At 45.4% G+C, this 27,008-nt stretch overlaps 2 protein-coding genes across 4 annotated transcripts in view; one reads left to right on the top strand and one right to left on the bottom strand.

The window, feature by feature from the left end:
* The first annotated feature begins 6,244 nt into the window (after nt 1-6,244).
* Nucleotides 6,245-21,091, top strand: VPS26C (VPS26 endosomal protein sorting factor C). 2 transcript variants are annotated; one of them, XM_085082078.1, is made up of 8 exons: nt 6,245-6,314; nt 9,983-10,126; nt 11,780-11,929; nt 13,604-13,684; nt 15,424-15,498; nt 16,306-16,456; nt 16,762-16,914; nt 18,147-21,091. In XM_085082078.1, the coding sequence occupies exons 1-8, from the start codon at nt 6,276-6,278 to the stop codon at nt 18,227-18,229; spliced, it is 876 nt and encodes a 291-aa protein (XP_084938204.1). In that variant the 5' UTR covers nt 6,245-6,275; the 3' UTR covers nt 18,230-21,091. The 2 variants fall into 2 exon arrangements, with proteins under 2 accessions (XP_084938204.1, XP_084938121.1); XM_085081995.1 differs by having other exon boundaries at nt 6,281-6,397.
* TTC3 (tetratricopeptide repeat domain 3) overlaps nt 18,985-27,008 on the bottom strand; it is a 45,781-nt gene continuing 37,757 nt past the window's right edge. The window contains exons 23-34 of one of the 2 annotated variants that reach the window (XM_085081051.1): nt 26,663-26,802; nt 25,911-25,979; nt 25,527-25,623; nt 25,120-25,220; nt 24,545-24,638; nt 24,061-24,158; nt 22,087-22,452; nt 21,422-21,542; nt 21,154-21,333; nt 20,854-20,943; nt 20,000-20,100; nt 18,985-19,326 (exon numbers count right to left, since the gene is read on the bottom strand). In XM_085081051.1, the coding sequence (XP_084937177.1) occupies nt 19,311-19,326; nt 20,000-20,100; nt 20,854-20,943; nt 21,154-21,333; nt 21,422-21,542; nt 22,087-22,452; nt 24,061-24,158; nt 24,545-24,638; nt 25,120-25,220; nt 25,527-25,623; nt 25,911-25,979; nt 26,663-26,802 (1,473 nt within the window). In that variant the 3' untranslated portion in view covers nt 18,985-19,310. Of the gene's footprint in view, nt 20,101-20,853; nt 20,944-21,153; nt 21,334-21,421; nt 21,543-22,086; nt 22,453-24,060; nt 24,159-24,544; nt 24,639-25,119; nt 25,221-25,526; nt 25,624-25,910; nt 25,980-26,662; nt 26,803-27,008 lie in introns of both variants that reach the window. The other variant, XM_085081133.1, reaches the window with a different exon arrangement.

The raw sequence follows: 27,008 nt of genomic DNA, 5'->3' as shown, positions 1-27,008 counted from the left end.
CATGTGCACTACTTTACTACATCAGATTTTCTCTGTCATTTTATTATCCAGTCACTCAGTCTTGTAAAGTCTTTCTTCAGCTCTCCAGCCAGCCTTTTAACTGCATCACAATTTGTCCTCTACCTTTCCTTTACCTGAATACCTCAATACCTTCAGCAATCTGTGGTGTCTCCCTGCTCAGCCCCTTTCTCAGGAATACATTAAGCAGCACCACTCACAGCACAGCTCCCTGCAGACTCCTCCTGTGATCTCTCCCTTCTCTGAAAACTGACCTTTTAGCTCTGTTTTATTTCTGTTTCCTGTCATCCAGCCAGTTTTTGATCCATTCTTCTCTTGCTTCTTTTGCATAAAGGCTTTTTGTTTTATTATTTTCCCACTGATGGCTGGCAGCACTGGGCTGTGTCCAGTTCTGGTCCTGCAGGAGAGACCTGGAGGGGCTGCAGAGTGTCCAGGGCAGGAACAGAGCTGGGAAGGGGCTGGAAAACTGCTGAGGGAGCTGGGAAAGAGCTGAGGCTGGAGCAAAGGAGGCTCAGGGGAACCTTGTGGCTCTGCACAGCTGCTGCCAGGAGGGGACAGCCGGGGGGTCAGGCTGTGCTCCAGGGAACAGGGACAGCAGGAGAGGGAACAGCCTCAGGCTGGGCCAGGGGAGGCTCAGCTTGGCCAGCAGCAGGAATTTCTGCATGGAAAGGGTGCTCAGGCCTTGGCAGGAGCTGCCCAGGGAGGTTTGCAGTCCCCATCCCTGCAGGTGTCCCAGGAAGGCCTGGCTGTGGCACTCAGTGCTCTGGGCTGGGGACAAGGTGCCCATTGGGCACAGCTGGGACTCAGTGACCTTGGAAATCTTTTCCAACCTCAGGGATTCTGGGATTCTGTGGAACTGCTGCCCTGGGAACTCAGAGGCAAGAACAGGAATTTTCTTTTCTCTATGGTTTTTGCTTTCTCTGAGTGTTCCTTTTATACCTTGATGGTCATCAGTCCCTGCCCACTCTGTTCCTGATCCTGACAGAAAGGATTTGGGTTTGTGAGTCATTCCTCCAGCTCAGATCATAAATCACAGAATCCTGGGATGGTTTGGGTTGGGAAAGACCTTAAAGCTCATCCCATCCCACCTCTGCCATGGACAGGGACACCTTCCACTGTCCCAGGTCGCTCCAAGCCCCATCCAGCCTTATATGAAAGTTAAAAATAATTTCCATCCTGTCCCTTACCCCAGTTTAAAATACTGAAAATATGTCATCAAAAAAATTATATCACTCAACATTTTGGGTTGGTATCTCCTATCTATAAGGTATCAATGGAAAAATCTATTTAAGGGGCTGAGTCACACTGTTTTCCTCCTATTTGAGAAGCAGAAAACTAAAAAAATCTGCATTTACTGCCTCAGGAAGCTCCAACCACCAGAGCAGTCAGGGTGTAAATATCCTGCCATTACCATCCCTCCAACTGCACCCCCAGTTACACACTCCTTACAACTGGGAGAGAAACACCAGCAGATCAACACTGAGCCATGAATTGTAATCTTACACTTGGAGTTATTTATATCAGAGAAAAATGTAAACAGCTGAGGGTGGGGACATCAAATCCTGACACAACTTTTCTTTTCCCTTGTCCTAAATCAAGTTAAAAATAATAAATTAAAAAAGTTCTGTTCCAGTCTCCTTTGAGGCCACTACAAGACTTTGCTCCCACATAAATTTTGGGCACCACATTTTTTTTGTTGAATACAACTGTCCATGTTTTCAGTATCTGTTTAAATCCCAAATTATTTTTTCAAGTGCTTTTCAGCACTTTCAGAGTCAGTCAGTTTTACACATGAATTTTTCATGATTATTTTAATATTATCTGAAAATCCTTTTAACAAAACATCTTTTTTTTTTTCTTTTTTTAACGCTGCCAACTACAATTTATTGCTGCTGGCAGAATATACAAGTTTTAGCTGGAATTTGCAACTATTTTATATTGGTTTTATTCTACATACCTCTAGCCTGCCATAGGTTATCTGCCAAATTCCCAAACATTTCCTCCATATCAATCAGTTCTCACACTCAAGCCTGCAAAATTCACTATTTTATAAAGTGTTGCTTTTTCCACAACATTTTTAAAGATACCAACTTGCACATCATCACTCAGAGTCTCCCAGCATCAAGAAACAGCTTTTTATTGGGAAAAAATACCTAATTATTACCCAATTCTTTATTTTTTTTTCTGATTCCTAAAGACTTTTTATTCAGGATATTCAATCATTATTTTCTTTCCCTGCCAAACTCTGCCCATATATTTTTAAAAAATGTCTAAATATCTTGTTTTGTTTTATCCACAGTTTTTGTTATGTTTCATAACATTATTTTCCTTATTTGCTAATTCTTTTGAGTGGCAAGCCCAGCTCAGTGCAATTTTCAGTCAGTTCAAGCCCTTTTTCAAGTTTCTAATGACAGTTACTCTGAGGGAATTCCCTTCAAAACTCTGTATATTTGCTGGAAAATTAGTTCATTCTTAAAAACCTTCATAATTCTTTAACCAATATTATACTTTATGGGGTTTTTTTTTCCCTTTTATTCTACCTCTCTCAATTTAAACACTTTCTTTTTTTCTGGATTTCCCCCCACCTTTGTTTCATCTCAATTTGGTTTTCTCACCTTGATATGTGAATAAATAAGTTTATTTTGCTGCCTTCTGTACCATTTTCTCATCAGTTCTTTTAACTCTGATACACTTTAAAGCATAATTTTGAATGAGAAGGAAATTTCTGTGCAATATTTTAGAAAACACTGCTAAGATTTAATGTGTGTACAGTCCCTGTATGTGGTGCAGAGATTTTAATTTCTTTTTTATTACCTTCCTCCTTTCTGAGGGACACCACCCCTTGTGTGGTGCAGAGCTGGGATTTGCTGATTTCTCCCCCAAAGAGAATGGATTTCAATTTCCTTCCTGTTGTTCAGTGCATCACTTATTTCTTCTGCTCCTTCCTTGGTGTTAAAGAACAGCTTTTCCACTCAGGTGCTCTGAAAAACAACGTTCAGTTGGTCAAATGTGCTTATAGAAACCATGAAATGACCTAAAAATTGTCCAACACAGGAACAATATTTGAAATTATTGTTTTATTAAACTTAATAATCTCTGAGCTCTTCTGGTGGCAAATAGTGAACCTAAAAGTGTAGGATTTTGACATGACTTTGTGTCAATGTAGAATTTCTCCCCTAGAATTCCTTAAATCAGGTCCCTTCCAACCCAAACCATTCTGTGATTCTACACTGCTGATCACTCAGCAAAGATTTCAAAACTATTTTTAAAACACCATAAAAACAGGTTATGGATACCCAAAAAAAGTTTGGGTAACCCCAGCTTCCCTATGGTTCTTCCAAAAGAGAAATGCTGTCATTCCAAACCAGCTAATCCGTATACTTCAGCTCTGAGTTGAGGCAAATAGAAAAGTCTGATTATTCTAAACAGTTTAAATCTATTTTAAATCATGTCCCAGGAATGACCAAGCAGGAAGGAAAAGGAGAATGTTTAAGGTCCTTCCAACCCAAACCATTCTACGAGGATTCTGTGATAAACAGGTAGAAAAAAAAAAAATTTATGGATCATTCTACAGAAGTTCATATAACTTTTCAATTTTTTTTTGTTTCCAGTTCAGTTTCACTTGTTACTGGAGTTGTTCTATTCAGTTGTGGCTCAGAAAAACTTGAAAACAACCTTCAGTTGAAGGTTCACATCAAGCGTGGGTTTGGTTGATTCCACAAGTGGAGTTATATCCAGGATGGATTGGAGCAAAATAGGGACCCTCTAGGTTTAATTCTTCGTGATAAAATCAGGAATGAACAGAATATATTTATTTAACCCTATTCTTGCAGCTGAACACAGCAATGCATCAACCAACAACAGTAACAATTAGGGAAATTAGCTCATTAAGAGCTGTCCTACCACAGGAGCTACTAAATTAATTTCTAAATTAATTCAGAGCTCCTAAATCACAGAATCCCAGAATGGTTTGGGTTGGAAGGGAACTTAAATCCCACCCAGTGCCACCCCAGCCATGGCAGGGACACCTTCCACTGTCCCAGGCTGCTCCAAGCCCCAATGTCCAACCTGGCCTTGGACACTGCCAGGGATCCAGGGGCAGCCACAGCTTCTCTGGGAATTCCATCCCAGGGCCTCCCCACCCTGCCAGGGAACAATTCCTAATTCCCAAGATCCCATCTCTCCCTGCCCTCCCTCAATTTAAAACCATTCCCTCCTGTCCTTGTGAAAATCCCCTCTCCAGTAACAGGATTTCTTCTGGTTGATCCAAATACTAAGTTTACAGGGTATCCACCTCACACTGAATTATTTTGGAAGATCTCAGCAAAATCAGTGAAGCAGTTCAAGCGTCAGAGCAAAGGCTGGAATTTTTGGCACTGAGCCCTCCCATTGTCAGGAGCCTGCTGCATTCGTCCACTTGGAAAATTCACCCCAAATTTGGGCAAATGGTGAGACTTGACAATTTTAGGCGTAGTTTGGGAATGGGAATTCCTTCAGAAAATCACAGCTAAAAGGGAAAGGGGCTTCTCAGGGGAATATTGGTGCCCACAGCCAGGAGGTGGGAAGAGAATTCACCTGTCACTACATCTGGGCTGACAGTGATTAACTGTCCCACATGGAGATACTTCTCTCCCTTGAAATTGTTACTTTATTCCTCCTGATTTTCCAAGTTGAGGGGTTTTTTTGTACAGTTCCTTTGGGGGGTGTGTGTGGTTTTTTGTTTGTTAGTTTGTTTTTGTGGGTTTTCCTTTGGTTTTATATTTTTTTAACATAGTTTTATTTACTCCACCTGCAGAGCTGCTCCAGCCCTGGGGCTCAGCACAGCAAGGAGCTGGAGCTGCTGGAGAGAGTGCAGAGGAGGCAGCAGGATGAGCAGAGGGATGGAGCAGCTCTGCTGGGAGGAAAGGCTGGCAGAGCTGGGATTGTTCAGCCTGGAGAGGAGAAGCTTTGGGGTGACCTCATTGTGGCCTTTTGGTGCCTGAAGGAGCTGCAGGAAACATGGAGAGAGACAATTGCCAAGGGCTGCAGGGACAGGACACAGGGAATGGCTGCAAAGTGCCAGAGGGCAGGGAGAGATGGGATCTTGGGAATTAGGAATTGTTCCCTGGCAGGGTGGGGAGGCCCTGGGATGGAATTCCCAGAGAAGCTGTGGCTGCCCCTGGATCCCTGGCAGTGTCCAAGGCCAGGTTGGACATTGGGGCTTGGAGCAGCCTGGGACAGTGGAAGGTGTCCCTGCCATGGCTGGGGTGGGATTAAATGACCTTTAATGTCCCTTCCAACCCAAACCATTCTGGGATTCTCTCTTCAAGAGTACCACACTGAGGACGCTGAACTCTCAGTGCAGAGCAGATTTGAACAGAGATTTCCTGGGCAGCAGGCTGCTCCTGGTTTGTTTGTGGGCTCTGTGTTGCCAGGCAGAGCTGCAGCTCCTGCTGCACCAACGGGAGCTTTTTCTGGACAGGAGGTTCCAGTTCCTAGAAATGAGTAACCCAAGTACCTTGGAAAAAGTTTCCCAAGAAAAACAGATGATTGTGAAAGTGATGGCAAAAAAAATCTATGTGCTCAGAAGCAGCTGTGCTGTCCAGACTTTTATTTTCCACTTTAAATTCGATTTGGATGGGGTAAAAAAGCAACAACAACAAAAAAATCCCTCTTCTCCTGCCCCACAGTAACTAATGACCATAATTAACTACGTAAATCCCACCACTAATGTTCAGTGATCCCATCCGCACTCGGACTTCCCACACTGGCCGTTTCTGCGCCTCAGGATTTGAAGGCACAGAAACTTCTCACTGCGTGTTTTGCAATTTCCGATTGCCTTCCCGGATCTATCGGACAAGCTGCGGGGAGCTGTGGGGATCGAGGCCAGGCCGCGTTGGGGAGTTCAAACCGATGAACCCCGCGTGGAACTAGAGACAAGTTCGCCCCTCGTTTGTAGCTGTGTAATGTAGTCAGAGGGATACATTTCAGGCCAGCTCAGCGTTTCCCGGGCTGCCATTGTCACCGCCCTGCTCCGACACTCGCGGGCCGCGAAAGGCGCTGGCGGCCCCGCCTACAACTCCCAGCAGCCCACGCGGCGCCCCCCGCCCGCGGCCGGCGTTGCCAGCGCGCAATGCACGCCGGGATCTGTAGTCCTCACCCACAACGGCGTTGCGTCACTCGCCCCACCCGCTCGTTGCCATGCCAACCGGGGCGGTGGGCGGGGCCGCGCGGGAAGCGGCGTCAGCGGCTGGGAAGTGACGGCGGGAAGGACCCGGATGTCGGGGGGCGGGGCTGTGCTGCCCGCCCCGGGTCAGGTGATCGCGGCGGTCACGTGAGGGCGATGGGCACGGCGCTGGACGTGAGGGTGAAGCGCGCGGGGAAGGTGTATCGCGATGGGGTGCGTCTGTCGCGATACGGGCGCGTCTGTCGCGATAGGGGCACCGCGGGGCCGGGGCGGCATGGGGAGCAGCGTGCCCAGCAGGTCAGGAGGGATGCTGCCCTGTGCCCAGCCCTGGAGCAGCTCTGGGGTGCTGTGAGCAGCTGAGGATGCTCAGCCCAGCAGCACAGCAGCTCCTGCAGCAGGGCAGCGCAGGCTGCGCAGGGAGGAACGCCTGGAGCAGCTCGGTGCCCAGCAAAGGCTGAGGGAGCTGGGGCTGCTCAGCCTCCAGAGGAGCCCAGCTGAGAGCAGCCCTCAGCCCTGGCTGTTCCTGGCTGCAGGGAGCTCAGCCAGGGCCAGGCTCTGCTCCGGGGGCAGCAATGGCACCAGAGGAACGGCAGGGACTGAGCCCAGGGAGCTCCACTGCACAGGAGGCACAGCTTTGTGTTGGGAGTGAGCAAGCCCTGCACAGAGACCTGAGAGGCTCTGCAGTCTCCTCACTGGGGACATTCCAGAGCCACCTGCACACACCCCTGTGTCACTGCTCCAGGTGACCCTGCCTCGGCTGAGGGTTGGATTGGATCATCCCTGAGCTCCCTTCCAGCCCCAGCTATCCTGGCATTCCGTCTGTCGCACATACTCGGGCTCTGTCGCGACACGGCGGCTCCTCGCTGTGCTCCAGGGCTTTGTCCTGTCCCGAGCTTCCCGCTGGGAATGGCTGGGGATCTCCCTCGGCAGCGGGGATTGCTCGGGAAGCGGAGTCGTTCGCCCTCTCCTGTCGGTGCTGTCGCGGTGCTTTCCCTGTATCCCAGGGCTTTCCGGAGCTTTCCCCGATCCCAGCACGGCTTCCCGGTGTTCTCCTGCAGCTCCGGGATGCTCCGTGCTGGGATTTTGGGCATTGCCTTTGGGACGAAGTGTTGCATTTTGTCCTTTCCTTTTTCCCGGGTACCGCGGGAAGACCAGGTCTCCTTCTCCTCCTTCTCCTCCTTCTCCTCCTTCTCCTCCTTCTCCTCCTTCTCCTCCTTCTCCTCCTTCTCCTCCTTCTCCTCCTTCTCCTCCTTCTCCTCCTTCTCCTCCTTCTCCTCCTTCTCCTCCTTCTCCTCCTTTTCCTCCTTTTCCTCCTTCTCCTCCTTCTCCAATACAAGTAATCTTTTCACTTTTTATCGCTATTTATCTAGAAATCCTGAGTTGCTCAGCAGAAATGTTCAGGTTTTTTTTTTTTTTTGCCACACTTGTATTGTAAAAATCCTTTCCGTACACTGAAATTCCATTTGTTGAATGGTTTTAATGCTGGGAAACTGGATTTGAATGGAAGGGCATGCAGCATCTGTCCTACAATTGTCAGATTATCGAGAGGATGGCTTTGGCAAAGCTGAATTATTCCCTTTATGAGTGGCTTCATAGTGGTAAATACTGTCTGTGCCTCACTTCCACATCATTTTATAAATTATAAAATCATAAATTATTAGGGTTTTGTTTATTTATCTATTTCAGTATCTCAGTGCTGTGTCCATTTCCAGTTTGTCCCCTTGACATGCTTTATATCACTTCTAACTGGAAATACTTTTTTTTAATATGGAAAAGGGATATTCCCCCTGTTTTAAGCTGAAATTAGGATATTTCTGGTCAATCAATCTGTCAGTTTTGTTTGTAGCTTCCACTTGAACTCCATGTGAAAAGGTTTGTCATTTTAGTTCATTAACCAGGCCTCAGATTTGGAGGTCTGAGGTGAAAACACAGTGATGGAAAAGCTGCACACCAGGAATGCAACTCAGAATTATAATAGGAATTTTGTAGGGACAGAAAGGAGATGCAAATCTCTAATCAGGCATGGAAAGGACCTTAAATCCCATCCAGTGCTACCCCAGCCACGGCAGGGACACCTTCCACTGTCCCAGGCTGCTCCAACCCCAATGTCCAACCTGGCCTTGGACACTGCCAGGGATCCAGGGGCAGCCACAGCTTCTCTGGGAATTCCATCCCAGGGCCTCCCCACCCTGCCAGGGAACAATTCCTAATTCCCAAGATCCCATCTCTCCCTGCCCTCTGGCACTTTGCAGCCATTCCCTGTGTCCTGTCCCTGCAGCCCTTGGCAATTGTCTCTCTCCATGTTTCCTGCAGCTCCTTCAGGCACCAAAAGGCCACAATGAGGTCACCCCAAAGCTTCTCCTCTCCAGGCTGAACAATCCCAGCTCTGCCAGCCTTTCCTCCCAGCAGAGCTGCTCCATCCCTCTGCTCATCCTGCAGAGTTTTGAGCTGGTTTTTTTTCATTTCTGAACAAATATTGAAAGAAAAATTCATATTTAACTTGAAGTCATCCTTCCTCTTCCTGCTCCCAGGATGTTCACCCTTCCCATGTGGAGCTGCAGGCAGCAGCTCTGCAATGGGTTGTTGCCATGGGACAGGAAACTTCTTTCTTAAAGCAGTTCACATGTCCAGGGTTGTCCTTGCTTCTCATGGTTGAGCTGGACTCATTTTTTAAAGCAATAACCTAATTGCTTGTGCTAATTAAGGCCCTTCAGCAGAATTTAGGTCAGCTTTTCTTCGCTGTCCCTTTGTGCTCGTGCCTCCTGCTCTGGCATTTCCCCCTTGCTGCACATCCTCTTCCCAGCCTCTCAGGATGTCAGCCTCGCTTGGAATGTGGATGTTTTCCTGCTGCCTCAACCCCCCCCGACCCATTTTTGCCATCCTGCACCTCCAGGAAAGATAAAATCTGCCAGAATTCCCACTCTGTTGGAGAGCTCCTGGTTTGAGCTGGTCGGGTTGAGTGAGCAGTTGGGATTTTCCTGTGGTTGGAGGGAGCAGTTTGCCTGGGGAAGGAGAAGGACAAAAGGTCCTTCATGCCCAGGGAACTCTCCAGGCTCTCAACACTTGCTGCCCCTTCCAGCTGGGAATGTCTTGGGGTTGAAGTATCTTCCAGTGTGGGAGAAGGGGAGGATAATTCATGGAGTGTGTGAAGGGAGTTGTGTGTTTTGTGTGTTGCTTTCCCACAGTTCACCAGTTTTTTAGTGTTAAAAAGCCTGAGTTGACACTTTGAGGGTGCAGCAAAGGATATTTTTGTGGACAGAACATCATGATGGGATGAGTGACAACATTCCTGGAGTCACACAGCTCCTGCCTTTGATTCAGATACACTTGGAAACTGTTCCTTCATGTTCATTTTTGTATTTTAAATCTCTTCTTCTCTGCTCTGCTCTGGGGGTGAATCTGACCTTCAGCTTGGCCACTCCTTTTCCAGTTTTCCCTCACTTCCCTGTTCCTTGGCTCACCATCCCAGTTTTATTCCAACACATCCAATGGAACCTGGCTGTTACCAGCTGACCCAAGGAGAGGGTTTTGCATCTTCCTGGAGGGGAAGATCTTGAAACTTTGGGAAGAAGTTGAAACTCAGGTTAATACTTCTGCCAAGAGGAGGAGGAGGATGATATTTTTAAGGAAAACAAACCAAAAGCACAGAGCTCTCATCCTAAATTCTTTCCTGACAAGGTTACACTATTCTTTGAGATCAATTTTTTTTTTTTTAAGTTTGGAGATCAGTTCTGCTCAGTCTGGCTAACAGCTACGAAAAACACAGATTAAAACAAATGTTTTCCTCTTTCCTGTTAGGAAATTCTCTCTGGAGTGGTGGTCATAACAAGTAAGGACACAGTGCAGCACCAAGGGATCTCCTTAACCATGGAGGGCTCAGTAAATCTGCAGCTCAGTGCCAAAAATGTGGGTGTGTTTGAGGCCTTCTGCAGCACTGCCAAGGTAAGACCTGCCCAGGTGAAGGTGGAAGTGTCAATGTTTTCAGCACAAAAAACTCTGTCTCTTTTCTCAAATGAAATCTTCCTTTAATGGCTCTCAGGTGGTCAGAGATCTTCGTGGTGTGGAAGTGATGGAAAGCAGGGAAACACTCAGTTTTCTGTGGAGACCACAGTGAGCCTCCCAGGATGTGTCCAGACAGCTCTGGAATTTCCCCTGGGAGGGATAAATGAGGACATTTTGGGGAAGGAACTCAAGCTGATGGGAGAATCTTCTTTCAGGCTGAAATACAGTGCCATAAATAGTTAAAAAGGGTTCTTGGATGATGTGTTGAAGGGCTGTGGTTTAAAGAAAAATAATGAACTGTGTGGCTTCATTTTATTTTTGTTGAAATGACTGGATTTAATTGGACTTTTGTGCCAGAGCAGTCCCTATCCCAGTAATTCCTGTGGAGGCCATGGGGGTTCCTGGGCAGGAGACAGGATTTGCCCAGATTCCTGTGAGGTTGTGCACAGCCTGTGGAGCTCCTAGGAGAGCTCTGTGCTGCTCCTGGGTTTGGAGCTGTGGGGTTTGGATCCCAGCAGGGCAGCTTCTCCCAGGCTGCACAGGGACAGGGCTGTGCTGAGGGGAGCAGGGATGGCTCTGGCTGGAGGCAACTAAATTTGGGAAAGTTTAAGTTAGGATAGCCTTGAATCATGAGTCACAGAAGGTTTGGGTTGAAAGGGACATTAAATCCCATCCAGTGCCACCCCAGCCATGGCAGGGACACCTCCCACTGTCCCAGGCTGCTCCAAGCCCCAGTGTCCAACCTGGCCTTGGACACTGCCAGGGATCCAGGGGCAGCCACAGCTTCTCTGGGAATTCCATCCCAGGGCCTCCCCACCCTGCCAGGGAACAATTCCTAATTCCCAAGATCCCATCTCTCCCTGCCCTCTGGCACTTTGCTGCCATTCCCTGTGTCCTGTCCCTGCAGCCCTTGTCCCCCGTCCCTCTCCAGCTCTCCTGGAGCTCCTTTAGGCCCTGGAAGGAGTTCTGAGCTCTCCCTGGAGCTTCTCCTCTCCATGCTGAGCAATCCCAGCTTCTCCCAGCTTGCCTGCAGGGCAGAGCAGCTCCAGGCCTGGGATCACCTCAGTGGCCTCCTCTGGACTCTCCTACAGCTCCACATTTTTCTTAGGTTGGAAGCCAAAGACTTAGGGAAAACAATGGCAGAGAGAAAAGAAATGTTATCTCCAAGGCTTCTCCCCAGTCAAGCCACAGTTAACCCTCACTGGAGTGAGAGTTACCCTAAATAATAGCAAAGTTTAGGGTGAGAAGGGGCTTGGTGGAGGTGGGAGGGGATGGCTCAGCCTTGTTCCTCACTGCTGCTGTTAAGGGTCACAATTTAGGAAATGAAGCTCCACTTCCCAAATCTGGAGATGTTCCCTGAATGTCTTTGGTCATTAGTGTGATGCAGCTGTAAAATACATCACAAATCATTTTCTTGAGCAAAGTATTAATATTTCTTTTCATTGTAAAGAAACATCCCAGCCCTGTGTGTTTAAAGAGGTCCCCAGGATTCTGGAAATGCAGGAATTCTGTGAGAACTGAGCTGTTGGTTCTCTATCTCAACCTAAACTTGAATATTTATGAAAATCCTATCTTTACTATTTCTCCTTGCAGCCTATTCAGATTATCAACAGCACCATTGAAATGGTGAAACCAGGGAAGCTCCCCAGTGGCAAGACAGAAATTCCCTTTGAATTCCCACTGCAAATGAAGGGGAACAAAGTTCTCTATGAAACATATCACGGAGTCTTTGTCAATATTCAGGTAAGGAAAGAAAACAGGAGTTGTGCTAAAGCAGCTCTCAATCCATGGAAATTGGGGATAAAGTTTGGTGTTTTCACAGAGCAGCGTTTTCTCAGTTTGAAGACTGAGAAAAACCTTTAAGGAATGATGGCACAAATAGCAGTAATGAGATATTTTGCCTGAAATGCCTTGGTAGAACTGCTGGCAGAACCTAAATCTGATCCATCCATGTTGTAGGCAACTGCATCCATTCCCTTCCTGAAAAAAAACAACAGCACCTGTGTGGTTTTATTCCAAATAAATGTGTCATTTCATAAGGAAATTATGTTGCTCTCCAAGTGTTGAGAGCAACAGAAATCAGGAATTGTTTGTTTTCCTGGGGAGAGGAGGAGGAGTAACATTTCCTGCCCAGATCTGTGTGGAATTCCTGCTTGAATTTCCACAGAATCTTGTGGAAATACAGTTTGGAAATTTGATCTTTTTTGGTTAAAAATTGCCTTACCATGTGTTGATTTGTTTGGAGGATTTTTGGTGGCATTTCTTAGGGGAAAAGCCTTTCTTCAGCCACCTCTTGAAGGTAAATACTTTGTTAGACAATGAAGTTTTATGCCACTGGGATTAAAAAACAACCTCATAAACCAAATCAGCCCCCAGCAGCCTGTCAGAAGTAACTAAAAGAAAAAAGTCACGTTTTCAGTCTGTGTTTGGATTTTTTTTGTTCAGTTTTGGCTTCCTGCCTCCTGTAACAGAGTTTTTTGTGGTAGAGATGTCAAAAATGGTGCAGCACAGGTTGAGTTGCTTTCCATATCCCAAATAACTTGCTGTGATCAACACCAGTCAGTTTGAGATGCACTTTAATGGGGATTTTATTTTATTTTATTAATGGGGATTACTTATTTTATTTTGTCATTCCTTCTCTCCTCTGTGTCGCTTTTCTTGGATAAAATGTCATTAAAAATGAATCATTTAAATTTCAGCCAAACTGAGAGTTCTGCTCTCCTGAAGAGGAAAATATCACACTGAGGAGCTGCTTAAGAGACACTTCCTAAACCTCTGGGCAGTTGAACTGAACCTCCTTTTCTTGATTTAGGGATCAGTTGTGGCTTCAAGTCTCTGTCCTGATGCAGAAACCTTGAATCAGACACTGCTGGGGGATTGTGGCAATGAACCAGAAGGAGAACCCCAAATTTCTGCTCTGAAGGAACCTCTTTTTGCCTGTTCCTCATCTGTAAAGAAGGAATTAAAAATCAGACAAATGAAACAACAACAAACCCCCATCCCAACAAACTCCCTGTTCTCTAAGGACACTGTCAGGCTTTGTTAGAAATGCTGAGGTGTGGGGATTACTGGGATAATTACTATTTTTCAGCTCCCATTTTGGGGGAGGAAATTGGAAACAAATCCACCTGGTTGCCTGATTTTGGTGCAGACTGCTGCTTTGAGCTCAGCTGTGTGCCTGAAGGCAGTTCCCCATGAAACATCCCACAATAAAATCCAAATTAAAGGGCTGTGAATACATCCCACTGATAATCCCTCATCCAAAACAGGGTGAAAAGCAAAACCATAACCACCTTAAGTGGATGCAACAGCAACAACATTCCACACAGAGGCAGAAAGGAGGTGAAAAGTTGGGAGAGAGGGAGGAAATGTGAATTAAAACTCATTTTTTTCTCCTGTGTTGTCCCATTCCCCCAGTACACCCTGCGCTGTGACATGCGACGCTCCCTGCTGGCAAAGGACCTGAGCAAGACCTGTGAATTCATTGTCCACTCCCTGGTGAGTGTGCTTGGTGCTCATTCTGCAATTCATTCTTTTTTTTTTTAATTGATTTTTTTCCCCCACTTCACTTAAAGTTTGGCAAAAAGGGAAAAAAAAAATGCAAATAAAGGCATGTAATTTGTGATAGGCACACAAGGGATCATGGAAGTGTAGAGTCAGAATATCCTGAGTAGGAAGGGAACTGAAGGATCATCAAATCCAACTCCTGGCCCTGCACAGGACACCCCAAATTCCCACCCTGTGCCTGAGAGCATTGACCAAAATAAAGGAGTAAAGCCCCAAAACAAAACCACTTCAGGGAGCTGTTGTTCTGATCAGAAAAACCCAGCTTCCTTTTAATTGCAAAGGAAATAGGACAAAGAGGAGTTGGATTTTCAGATGTTTTTACAGTGCCCTGAGTTTATTCTGTTACTATTCCTTTCAGTTCTGAGACAATGGGTTGGTGACATGAATATGATGTCATTTTTCCCAACCCTGTTTTGAATTATCCCAGCAGTTCTCAGCCAAACTTCCAGGCACCCACAGTCCTGGAAGTGGGAGTTGGGTGGGGGAAAAAAATCTGATTCCTGATTGAAGTTGGAAATCATGGAATCTTCAAGGTGGGAAGAAACCTTCAGGATCATCCAGTCCCATCCTCACCCCAAACTTTGTCCCCAAGGGCCACATCCAGACTGCTCCTGAACACTTCCAGAGGTTCCACCACTCTTCTCCTGGGCAACTCATTCCAGCAGGGAAAAATTGTTTCTAATTCCTAATCCCTGTAGGAGGAGGTTGAACTCCCAGAAAATGCTTTGCTGGTTGGTACAGAAGTTCCTGTGTCAGATTTGGGGTTGGTTTAGATTGACCTGTGCCTGTGCTGATGAAATATCCCTTTTTCCATCTACAGCTTGCTGGAATATCCTGTTTGTGTCATTCCTTTGAACTCTTAACAGGACAGTCAGTATTAGAATCTTTTGTCTTACTTAGGACTAGTGGTGGAAATGTTATTTTAGCTCTAAAGGACCTTTTTAAGAGATTTAGTTTGCTGTTACAAGTGTGCTGTTGGTAAGATTCCATGATTTCCCCAAATATCTGATGCTACATTTTATTGGTCCATTATTACATTTATAAGTGAGCCACACTTGTCAGAGCAGTGACAAATGACATCTCAGGCAGTTTCCCTGGGTTTATTTCTTGTTCCCACTACAGCACTTCTGAGCTCCCAAGTCACTAAATCATGAATCTCTCAGTCAGGGTGAATTAATGAGGTTTTACTGAACATATAATTCTCACTGTCAGTGCTCAATGTACCATTTCCCTTAAGCTTATTCCTTGCCAGAATTTGTCATTTTGGGAAAATGCAGCCAATCTTTTGCTAATCTCTTCCATCTTGCAGCTGGGCAGCAGCAGCTATTTGGAATTCTTGAGCAGTGAGGGCAGCAGATCCTTGCTGAGAGCTCCAGATCAGCTCATGGCTGGTGGATAACAAGAGGGAGGCACAGTTTGTCAAGCAGATTTGAAACGATGGAACAAATTCATTTACAATCTCCCCTCCTCAAATTTAAGAAGGAAACATTGCCAGGGAGGTGTAAAATGAATTGATCAGTGAATACAGAAATTAAACTTTTTTTCCCTCTATGCTTCAGATGAGTATTGCTGCTTTTCCAGGTGGTTCAGGGCAGCCAACTGTTGTGGTTTTGGATATTCTCTGTGTGTTTTGGAGCTCAGCTACAGTTTAACTCTTTCATTCCCTGCAGTCACAGAAAGGGAAGCTGCTGCCCAGCCCTGTGGACTTCACCATTACTCCTGAAACTCTGCAAAACGTTAAAGAGGTAAAAGGATTGGCTTATTATTTCATTTCAAATGTTACCTTTGTGTGACTCTGAGGAGCAATTAAATTCTGCCTTGTACATAATCAGCTCTTTTTTCCTTTTTCATTTTTATAAGCAATACAGTGATTCTGCCTCATCTCTTGCACTGTGGTGTCCAAGTGAGGGTGGAACTTTGCTCAGGAATGGTTAAATATTTGTATCCCTCTCCTGAGCAGAGCAAGGGAAAGCATTCCATACCATGTAGAGCCAAGAGCCTTCAACAATGTGGATTTTGAGCCTCAGTTATGCATTTTTTACAGCTCCCTGCAAAACAGCTTTGGGAAACCTTAAGGAGGGCAGGGAGAGATGGGATCTTGGGAATTAGGAATTGTTCCCTGGCAGGGTGGGGAGGCCCTGGGATGGAATTCCCAGAGAAGCTGTGGCTGCCCCAGGATCCCTGGCAGTGTCCAAGGCCAGGTTGGAGCAGCCTGGGACAGTGGAAGGTGTCCCCTCCTCCTTCTCCACACAGTTCAGCTCCTGGATGAATTCTAACAGCCAAGCTCTGCCAGTTCTTCCCAGGAAAAGTCCATCCAGTGGGTGGAAGGAGCAGGAAGGATACATGTCAAGGGAGAAGATTGTAGGAGATATCCTAACACAGTTGGAGAGAATTAAATTTAAGCTACCTGAGGAATGTCTGAGCTCTTCAGTCCTTAACTTTAGAACTTCTGGGGAATTTCCTACATATTTTGCTAACTTACCATAAAGCACTTTTTTCCCTTAATCTGCTCTTATAGTGACATCTTTTCCTCCTTCCTCCAACCTTTCCAGAGAGCCTCCCTTCCCAAATTCCTGATCAGAGGGCACCTGAACTCCACCAACTGTGTGATCACCCAGCCTCTGACAGGAGAGCTGGTGGTGGAGAGTGCTGAGGCTGCAGTGAAGAGCATCGAGCTGCAGCTCGTGCGTGTGGAGACCTGTGGTGAGTCTGGATCCGTGGGAGAAACAGGGAACAGGCTGCAGGAATTCCCTCCATCCCTTCAGAGGGGAAAGGGAAGAGCTTTAAAGACAGCCCAGAGCATTAAGGCCTTGCAGGGTTTGCACTTTGGAGGAACAGCCCTGATGTTAATTCAAACAATTTCCGTGGATCCTTAACTCTGTGAAAACTCGCAGGACACTTTTCCCCCCATAATCCTGCTGTATCTGCATTGCAAATTTTGGCTGTTGCTTTCTCTCAGCAGCCAAAATTTACAATTTTTCTCTCCCTGTCCCTCCTGCCATGGCCAGGGTGTGCTGAAGGCTACGCCAGGGATGCCACAGAGATCCAGAACATCCAAATTGCCGACGGCGATGTGTGCAGAGGATTGCCCATCCCCATCCACATGGTGTTCCCCAGGCTCTTCACCTGCCCCACCCTGGAGACAACCAACTTCAAAGTGGGTGAGTGGGGAGCACATGGTGCTCTGGAGTCATAATTTTATGAGTGTCCACATTCCCTTTGGACTGGCAGGTGAGGGGAGAAATCTGCAGGAAAAGTTCAGCACATCCCTCTGCTTCCCTGCAATCCTTCCCTGAAATCCTGCAGGATTTCACACTGAGAAAACTCAACCCAAAATACTTCTGAGACAAACAGTTGTGCTGCCACTGAGCTACTCCTGATAAAATTCATCAGAAAGGAGCAGTGCAATGCAGGGCATGTGATTAAACACTTCAGTAATAGTCCAAGAATGAAATTCCTTCTTTTCCTCACCAGTGAGAACCTCTCTTTCCATTTCTTTTCCTTTTGGTTTCCCAGTCTCTTGCCCTGGAAGCAGCAAGGTTGGTTCTGGGTGTGACTCTCCTTATCTACATCACCTGCTCCTCCCTGCTGAAGGTTGCCAAAATCCATTATTTTTATTTTAAAAATGAGGATTTCCCTCACTTGTCCAAATAAGTACTGCAAGGATCCACTTGGCTGGTTTGTATTTCTTCCCTTCATCCTGCTGGAATCTGCTGCCACAGAATCTGTCTGCAGTGATTTTCCCCAAAATAACAATATTCTTTATTTTGTTGCCACGTTTTGCTCTCAAATAGCAAGCTGTAGTGAGAATTTCAATTTATTTTGATTTCTGCTTCCCTTCATTTATTAACTTTGCCTGCATTTTTTGTTCTGTCTCCATTTAGAACTGATTATTGATCTGATACTGATTTTGGCTTTGAAGGACACAATGTAGGATATGTAAGGAGTAGATTTTCCTCTGGAATTTTTGTTCCACAGTTTGCAGGGCTGTTGTATTCCACTATTTCATTCCCTAATTCACATGCTGGAAACAGGGAATGGGTCTGTCCTGGGATTCTCCCACCCCATGCTTCTAAACACCATCCTGGTGCAGAGGTCTTCCCCAAAACATTTTGGGGTTTTTTTTATGTCTGAATCCTGTTTCCCAGAAGGTTATTTGTCATAATTTATCAGTGATCAACCAATCCAGAAGAATTCACAAAGATTAGGACAAGGCAGGATTCTCTAGGATTAGTCAAAGTTTTGGGATATTTGGATGAGGTTCTCCCTGGAGTGTTTCAGGAGCTCCTGCCTCATCCTGCTGCTGGGATTCAGCTTCCTGTGGAATGGAACTGGGATTGCTATTGGGATTCAGCTTCTCATGGATTTCTGTCTTTTTTTTCCCTCCATGCAGAGTTTGAAGTGAACATCGTGGTCCTTCTGCACGACGATCATCTCATCACAGAGAACTTCCCACTGAAGCTCTGCAGGATGTGAACATCCCCAGGAAAATCAGGATTTATTGGGAAAGGCCAGAATTCCTCAGAGGGAAAGTGGAATTTTATCCATGGCTGACTTCAGCTGGAACAACCTCACTTCTTGCTGTGGGTACTTCTTGTGCTTTCACTTCCCTGCTAATCTAGCCAAGACTTTGCCCACCTGGATTTCCCAATCCAGCAGCCTTGGCAGGCATCCTGCTGCCTTCAACAACCATGATTTCCCCAATTTTTCTCAGGCAAATCCTGAAGGAATCATTCCATAGCTCTCTACAACTTACACAAGTATGTAGCAAGTTCCTCTCTTGATTTAATTTTGTAGTATTTGTTCCAAAGTCCTTTGAGGACCTCTTGAAACTCATAAATCCCATAATAGCCATACTGGGAGGGTGTAGGAATTGTAATTTAATGAGAAATAGGGGCTTTGAAGGTCTAAAAAATGGTGCTGCAACACTGGAAGGTGCTGCTGTGGGATCTGTCCTGAGCTGGATGGGAAATGAGTGATGTCAAATCACACCAAGGGAATTTTGGTCAAATTGGGAACAAGAGTTTGTGTTGGAGAAATAAATTAATGGTTTTCTAACTGTGCAGCTTAAAGGAAATGTGGTTCAGTAAGAAATAACCTTCCCAATTCAAAAATACTGGAAGGTGAAAAGGATTCCAGTGCTGGAATTTTTAGGCATTAATCCTACAGCACAGAGTAGTTACTCACCCCTTAACTCCAACTGAGCACAAATACTACACAAAAACAACCTGTTGGGCTGCAGCAGCACTTTTATTTTTTATTCAAGTGGTGATTAAGATATTAATGACAGAATAGTTTAAAACTTCAGCTGGAGGATATCCAGCAGTGTGGGGAACAAGGGATCCCTGGAATTAGCCAACAGCTCCTAATCCATGTCATACTCCCTGCATTCACACAACAGGAATATCTGATTTTCACTTAAGGATTCTCAGGCTCTGGTCTTCATTTTTTGGCTGCTGGAGACAAATTTGGCAGTGTTGAAGGTGCTCTGGTCAGTTCAGACTCCAAAAGCAGCTGGAGAAAAATTCCCTGAGCTGTTGGAATTCTGCTCCTCCTGCTACTGGTGACCATTCCTGCACAAAATACAGAGCAAGTGTTGCTTAAAAATCCTTTGAAAAAATCCTTCCCATTTAAACAGACCAGCTCTTCAACAAGGGGGCAAATTCCAATTTCAAACCTATTTTGAGAACAAAGAATTGATCCATCTGAATAATTTAAGGAATATTTTGAAGCGAGAATGTTAAAGTTATTACTTAAACAATTTGAATGATGAGCTGTGAATTTATGGAGAGAGGAGCTGCAGATGAACTGCACTGCCAAGGACCACACCAGGCAGGAATCCTGCAGCTCAGCTGGAATTGTTTGTGCCAGACAAAGGGAATGTTGTGGCTTTTCTAATTCTGCTCATCCATCCTTTGGGTCACCTCCTTGTTTGGTATTGGAATAAATCTGAGGGAAAAGCTCTCTCTTTACAGGAATTAGGCATTGGCCTTTCAGATAACATAATTTGGTACTTTCAAGCATCCCTTAGCCAAAAATGCACCAGCTTTGTGTGCTGCCAGCCCTGAACTCCACAGCTTTAAGCAGAAATCCTGGATCTTGGACTCTGTGCCTTCCTGCCAAGTGCCAAATCCCAGGCTGTTCCCATTCCCAATAAATCCAGGGTTCTATCCTGTCCCCACCACTGGGCTTCTGCTGCAGCCACTTTTGTTACAAAGTGTGGAGTAAAAGGAGGTTCAGCTGTACTTATTCCAGGCAGGAAGCTCAGGGAAATCCTCGGGAAGGAGAGCATGGACCCGGCAGATGGGGCAGGTGCTGGAATGCTGCTTGAGCCACGTTCTGATGCACTGCAGGGACAGAGAGAAGGTGAGAGGCACAATGTGGGCAGAGGAGCTGGAGGTTGGCAGTAATTGTCATTAATGGGGAGCTCTTCAGCAAGGTCTGCATCACTGAAATTTGGGGTTGGAAATCAGTTCTGCTCTGATCAGATTGATTCTGCGAGAACAAATCGGTATTGAAACAGAAAAGGTGAAGGGGGAAGTCACAGACAGAAATGTGGAGTTATGCTAACAGAATCCTGACTTTTTTACTTTATGAGTTTCCACTATGAGGTGGCAAACAGGGTTTTCAGGGATGCCTCAGGATTCCCTACATCACTGAGATTTGGGGTTGGAAATCAGTTCTGCTCTGATCAGATTGATTCTGCAAGGACAAATCAGCATTGAAACAGAAAAGGTGAAGGGGGAAGTCACAGACAGAAATGTGGAGTTATTCTAACAGAATCCTGACTTTTTTACTCCATGATTTTCCAACATCAGGTGGCAAACACAGGGTTTTCAGGGATGCCTCAGGATTCCCTGAGTGTGCTGCCAGCAATCCCTGACCTGCTCACCACATTCACTCTCTGAAGAATCATCTGAAATGATGATGAATTATTTAACTTAAAAAATAACTACCTAAAGCTTTCTGACAGTCAGGCTGCCTGTGGGGCAAGAGATGGGAAACAGATTATGCTATGTAGTTAGAGCCCTGAGGGGTAAGGAGAGGGCAAAGGGGTTGTTTTTGGGAAGGGAAGAGTTCAGAACAAGAGCAGAACTCACATCTCTGTGAAAGTGATGCCCACACTCGAGCTCACAGGAGTCTTTGCTCATCTCATCATGACAAATCGTGCAGGGATCCTCACTGGAGGCCTGGCCAGGACAGAAATGCTCAGTTACTGAAATACTATCACCAATTAACAAACAGATTCTACTCAATTAACAAGGTCACTAACTTTAACCAAGTCTGTTTAAACTTTTGTACACAAAATAAACGAGACAATTATTTTTTTTCCAGCAACACTCTGATTATTTCTTGTACAAAGCATGGCAACAACTCCATCAAACCAGCAGCAGACTTACAGCATTGTCCTGCTTTTTCCACTTGGCTTTAGGTGTTGCTCCAGCGTTGCCCCAGGGCTGCAGGTTTGGCTGAGGAGGGTTTTTAGTGGAGCTGGTTTTAGGGGCAGGAGCTGCCCGGGGTAAGCCAGGGGTGATTCCTGCTGCCAGGGAATTCCCAGCTCTGCCTGCTGGAGGTGCTGCCTGGGCAGGGAGCAAAGAGGAATTGTGTTCTTGGGGCTGAGCTGCTCTGTTTTCCACGGGGAGGAGAGGAGCAGCTCAGCCCCAGTACCTTGAGCTGCTGGTCCAGGATGAGCTCTGTGACTTGGTTTAGGATTTCATCCGGGCTCAGGCCTGACAGGCTGTTCCCATTTCTCCTCTGCACATCCCTGATGAAGCCAGTGAGGTCTGAACTGGAGGGACAGGAAAAGCAGGATCAGGGACCAGCACTGGAGAGCACTGCAGACTCTGTTTGATCCCAGCAGGAGCAAAAGACACCAACTCTTCCCATGAACTGTGGCAGGTTTCTACTCCCAGTAACCAGGATGAAACCCCTGGACAATAATCAGAATCATGGAATGGTGGGTGGAAGGGAAATTAAATATCATCTCATTCCAACCCCTGCCATGGCAGGGACACCTTCCACTGTCCCAGGCTGCTCCAACCCCAATGTCCAACCTGGCCTTGGACACTGCCAGGGATCCAGGGGCAGCCACAGCTTCTCTGGGAATTCCATCCCAGGGCCTCCCCACCCTGCCAGGGAACAATTCCTAATTCCCAATATCCCATCTAACCCTATTACTCCTACCCAATATCCCATCCAACCCTACTCTGTAGGTTTAAAGCCACTCCCCCTGTCCTGTCCCTCCATGCCTTGTCAGCAGAACAAAATCAATCATTTGCACTTCATCCCTGGCAGTTCCCACCTTGTTCCACACCACTCCTTCAAACCAATACCTGCTGTAGTTTGGGAATATACTCTGCAGCTGGGAAATAATATTTTCAAAGGCTTTTGGAAGCTTTTTCTTGTTTGGAATTCCAGAAGGTCTCTGTTGCAGAGCTGAGGCATCTTGGTTGGGCTGGACTTGCTGGGAGTTACTTCCAGAAATCCCTGCTGGTTGGGATGGTGAGAGTTGAGTGGAATGTGATCCCTCTGGAGCTTTGGGATGTGTTTTCCCCTCCGAGGTGGCAGCTGCTGGCTTAGCTCCTGTCTCTGCTTTTCCATCAGAAGTTGAAAATGCAGGAAGGGCAGTGGGCTGAGCAGGGGCTGAGGAATAGGTGACAGTGGCAGGATCACCCATGGCAGGTCTGCCCAGAATTGTCTAGGAAGCAAACAGATTGCACAGGAAAAGCAGTGATTAGAACAAGCTGAACTCTGGAACACATGAACACATTTGCAGAGTGAACTGTGACAGGTTTGGCTGTGCCCAGGACATGGGAAGTCTCATCAATTTATCTTATGAACTCCTTTAGGTCAGGGCAGTTTTTTGACCCTGTGATTATTTCTCTTCTTAAAGGTTACTGTGGCATTACTGCAGAAAAAATAAATTGTAAATGTGGAACAGGAGGCTCAAAAGTTGCTCTTTCCCAAAAAACGGGTGGTGATTAAGTTGTCTCCCTATTCCCTGTCAATAAAAAAAAAGAGTAGATGTCTAAAAATAAGTGGAGAAGAGAAATTGTGTGTGAGAGCAGGAGTGGAACTCGTAAAAGTCCAGGAAAAATGTAATAGTAACAATCTCAAATATTAGAACAGAGCCCTGAGTCTAAATTATACCCAGGACAAAAGGAAAACAAAATATTTGCAGAGAAAAAAATATATAACAAAAAATAGATATAAAAATCTAAAAAGGACCAATCACAGGGTTCAGAACAAACTGCTGTGATTGGAGCTGAGCACTGGTGGAGCTGTTGGCCCATGAGATGTCTGTGACCAGCATTTCTCAGTTCCCATTCCCATCAATGGCTCTGCTCCACCTCCTTCTGCCACACTTGGCTGGAAGCTGATTTTGGTGTTTTGTCATCAGTGCCACAGGGTGGTGTGAGAATTCCTTCAGGGAATTTCTGCATGGAAAGGGTGCTCAGGCCTTGGCAGGAGCTGCCCAGGGAGGTTTGCAGTCCCCATCCCTGCAGGTGTCCCAGGAAGGCCTGGCTGTGGCACTCAGTGCTCTGGGCTGGGGACAAGGTGGCCATTGGGCACAGCTGGGACTCCATGGGCTGGGAGGGATTTTCCAACCTCAGGGATTTGGGATTCTGCATAAGGGAGCTTATCCTGCTGGATTTGGGCTCTTCAGCCTGGAGAAGAGAAGAAGGCTCTGGGGAGAACTTAGAGCCTAAAGGAGCTCCAGGGGAGCTGGAGAGGGACTAGGGACAAGGGCTGCAGGGACAGGACACAGGGAATGGCTGCAAAGTGCCAGAGGGCAGGGAGAGATGGGATCTTGGGAATTAGGAATTGTTCCCTGGCAGGGTGGGGAGGCCCTGGGATGGAATTCCCAGAGAAGCTGTGGCTGCCCCTGGATCCCTGGCAGTGTCCAAGGCCAGGTTGGACATTGGGCTTGGAGCAGCCTGGGACAGTGGAAGGTGTCCCTGCCAGGGCTGGGGTGGCACTGGATGGGATTTAAGGTCCTTCCAACCCAGACCATTCTGGGATTCCAGCATTTTGCTGCTACAGGAACCCCATGATGTACAAGACTTTCAGTGATGCATTTTGAAGTTCACTTTGAACAGCCTGAGCCTCTCCAAGGAGTTCAAATGTGTTCCTCCCTGGCCTTCCCCACAATCATCTCCATCCTTCCCCTGGAGCATCCCTGGCTGCAGGCAGAGCTGGATTTCAATCTCCATCTGCACATCCCAGTTCTCCTGGACACCTCCAGCACTGCAGCCACACTGAGGGGAATTTCCAGGAGCAGAACTGCTGTGGGATGTGGGATACTCACAACTCCCTGAGGACAGGGAAAATCCACAATTTCCACTTTACTCAGGCAGTCCCGAGCCCCGTTTTTCACCAGCTCTATTTTTTCTTCATACTCAGCCTGCAGGAAGGAAAACAAAGAATCATCTTCACATCAGCATCAACCACAGCTCCCTCTTCATTAAAAATCACATTTTCCATCTGAACTTTGCACTTTTCTGCTGTTTTGGGGTCTTTTTTTAAGAAGTTCCATGGATTTCTGAAGTTCAGGAACCAAGAAATCAGACTTTTAAGTGTGGGTAAAGTGTATAAAGGACAGATTTTTGCCTTTCAAAAAGTGAATATATCCACTATAAATTCATAACCTGGACTCCAAAGTGTCTCTTTCTTTTGCAATTAAAAAAATTCCCCTCAGCATTTGGAGGACAAGCTATTGGTGTTTTATTATTTAATGTTTTAATTTCCAAAGTTCAACTTCAAAGCTTGCGAAGAGAAATGAAGTTTTACCTCAACTTTTTCCAGTTGTTTCTTGACATTTGAAATAAATGTTTCCCAGGAATCAATCTGGGCCTTCAACACAGGAGCTGCTGAAGCTGAGCTGCTGAAACATTGAGGATTTGCCGTTAAAACTCCCAACATTCCCATGGTTTTTAAGACCAGTGGTGTTCCAACAATTCCTCCCTCAACAATTATTCACAGGTAAAGTTTTCAAGGGATTTCAGGTTTAAATCAGTGACTGCAGCACTTTTCCAGGACAGTGGGCAGGAATAACTGGAATTATTATTATTATTATTACCCAGATAATCTGATTTCCTCAGCTCAGAAAGACACAAGGATAAGGGTGAGATTCAATTTCCAGTTGGATTTTGTTTGGGGCAAAACAAAAATTGTTTATCCCCAATTCTGTGCACTTTCATATTAATATTATAATATTTTATATACATATTATGTATTTAATATAATTGGATGACATAAAATAAATATTATATTTTACCTAATTATAGAATAGAAAGTAAATATTATAAGAGAATAAATAATTAACAACCAGGAGTGGTGGAATTCCTGGTGGGAACTCCCAATACCTGCTCAGTGCCTTCAGCATCCTGAGATTTACTTCTGCCTTGGCAATGTTGCCTTTGAGCTTCCAGACTTCAGTTTCCTTCCAGTTCTGGAGCACTGAGACCTGGAAACAAACAAAATTGTATTAAAAAAGCCCCCAAAAAAGCAAAAAAAAAAAAGAAAAAGGATAAAAACTTCACCTAGATTTTAATATCAATGAAAAGTTGGATGACACAAAGTAAACAGAGTTCCTGCAGTGAGGAATTTCAAGTGGAATTCACATCCCTGGCACTTCCAATATTTGATCAACACCTTTGATATCATTTTCAGTATTTGATCAACACTTTTGATGTCATTTCCCCACCTCCAATCAGCAAAAATGATCCCAACTCTAATAAAAGGTTTTTAATTTTTTTTTGTTTGTTTGTACCTCTGCTTTAACAGCTCTTTTCACACACTCCTGGCTGTCATCTTGACTCTTTTTTATCAGCTCTTCCAATTTTCCTTTCTCATTAGCAAATTTATTACTGTGAAAGAAGAAGAAGTGAAATATTTGAGTAGCATTCACAGCAGAGCAGTATTTAAAATTAATGCCATTTCTGAGGTTTTCTACAGCTATTCAGTATCATGTAATCGAGGGAAATGTATGAGAGTATGATTTTCTTTATTCTGAATATCAATATTTACTCACAAAAAGTTAAAACAAACTAACTCAGAGTAAGAAATAGAGGTTAAAGTGCTTATTTTTCCCTCAGCCTTCACCCAGAGTGAAGCACAAAAATGTAAATATTGCTGAAAGGGACATGAGTCTTACCTAGTCTCCAGAAATGTATTTAAACACTCATTATATTGCTTTTGCTTGTCATCAATAGTCTTCAAATACCTACAGGAATGAAACATTTATTAAGCTTATTGTGAAAAAGGTTCATCAGCAAATATGGAATCTGTTCCTCTAGAACCACCATGATAATCTGAATATTTTAGAGATTTTTTAATACCATTGGAATTATGGAATTTCCACCCCTGGAAGTGTCCAAGGCCAGGATGGAGCAGCCTGGGATACTGGAAGGTTTCCCTGCCCATGGCAGGGAGTGGAACTAAATGGTGTTTAAGATCCCTTCCAACCCAAACCATCCTGTGATTCTATTCTAAATAGATTTAAAGGTAATCCTAATAAATCAGCAATTCATTTAAAAACAGGCTTATGATTTTTCAAAAGAGATTTGGCCCAAACTACTATAAGGCAGCATTAAAGGACCAAAATCTGGGCTCTGTAAACTGAGAGAGGACATTGAAATACAGCAGGAATTGTCAAATCTGATGGGAAGAATTACTGCTAAATTGGTTTCAACAGTTGCCTAAAGCTATTGGAGATGTTTACCTGTAATTTGCCAAAAATTTCAAAATAAGCAAATGGCTATGAACAGATTTCAGCCTAATACTGTGAGAAAATGTCTGGCTGGTTTCTCAGCCAAGGATTAGGTTTTACTTAAAGATTTTTGAAGTCTTTAGACTGCCAGAATGAAGGAATGTGAATCTAATTACAAAATCTATTCACAATCCTACCTCTCATTGGTGTCTGAGTGTTTCTTTGCTGTGCTCCTCAGTGCCTTTAAGTTCTCTCGGTTCTCCTTCTTCTCCTGCTGCCACTTCTTCATTTGTGTTTCTGAGTCTTGATGGAACCAATCCAGCTCATTCTGGGAGACCTGGAAACAGGAGATAAACCTTTTTTTCTGAAAATAGGGTTTTAATCCAATGCAGGTTTGGAGCAGAGTGAGGATATTTATGATCAGTCAGGGAATCCTGGAATGGGTTGGGTTGGAAGGACATGAAATCCCATCCAGTTCCATGGCAGGGACAACTTCTGCTGTCCCAGTTTGCTCCAAGTCCCATCCAGCCTGGCCTTGGACAC

This window comes from Lichenostomus cassidix, chromosome 1 (assembly GCF_008360975.1).
Source record: "Lichenostomus cassidix isolate B80296 chromosome 1, HeHo_3.0, whole genome shotgun sequence".
Classification (NCBI taxonomy): Eukaryota; Metazoa; Chordata; class Aves; order Passeriformes; family Meliphagidae; genus Lichenostomus; species Lichenostomus cassidix.
Note: the sequence above shows the minus strand (reverse complement) of the source record. Positions and strands in the feature narration are given on the sequence as shown.

Bases quoted from the DNA above. Each gene is read 5' to 3' on its own strand.
- VPS26C (XM_085081995.1), top strand. From the start codon at position 6,341: ATGGGCACGGCGCTGGACGTGAGGGTGAAGCGCGCGGGGAAGGTGTAT. The intron at 6,398-9,982 runs GTGCGTCTGTCG...CTTTCCTGTTAG, and splicing joins GGAAGGTGTATCGCGATGGG to GAAATTCTCTCTGGAGTGGT. The intron at 11,930-13,603 runs GTAAGGAAAGAA...CCATTCCCCCAG, and splicing joins GAGTCTTTGTCAATATTCAG to TACACCCTGCGCTGTGACAT.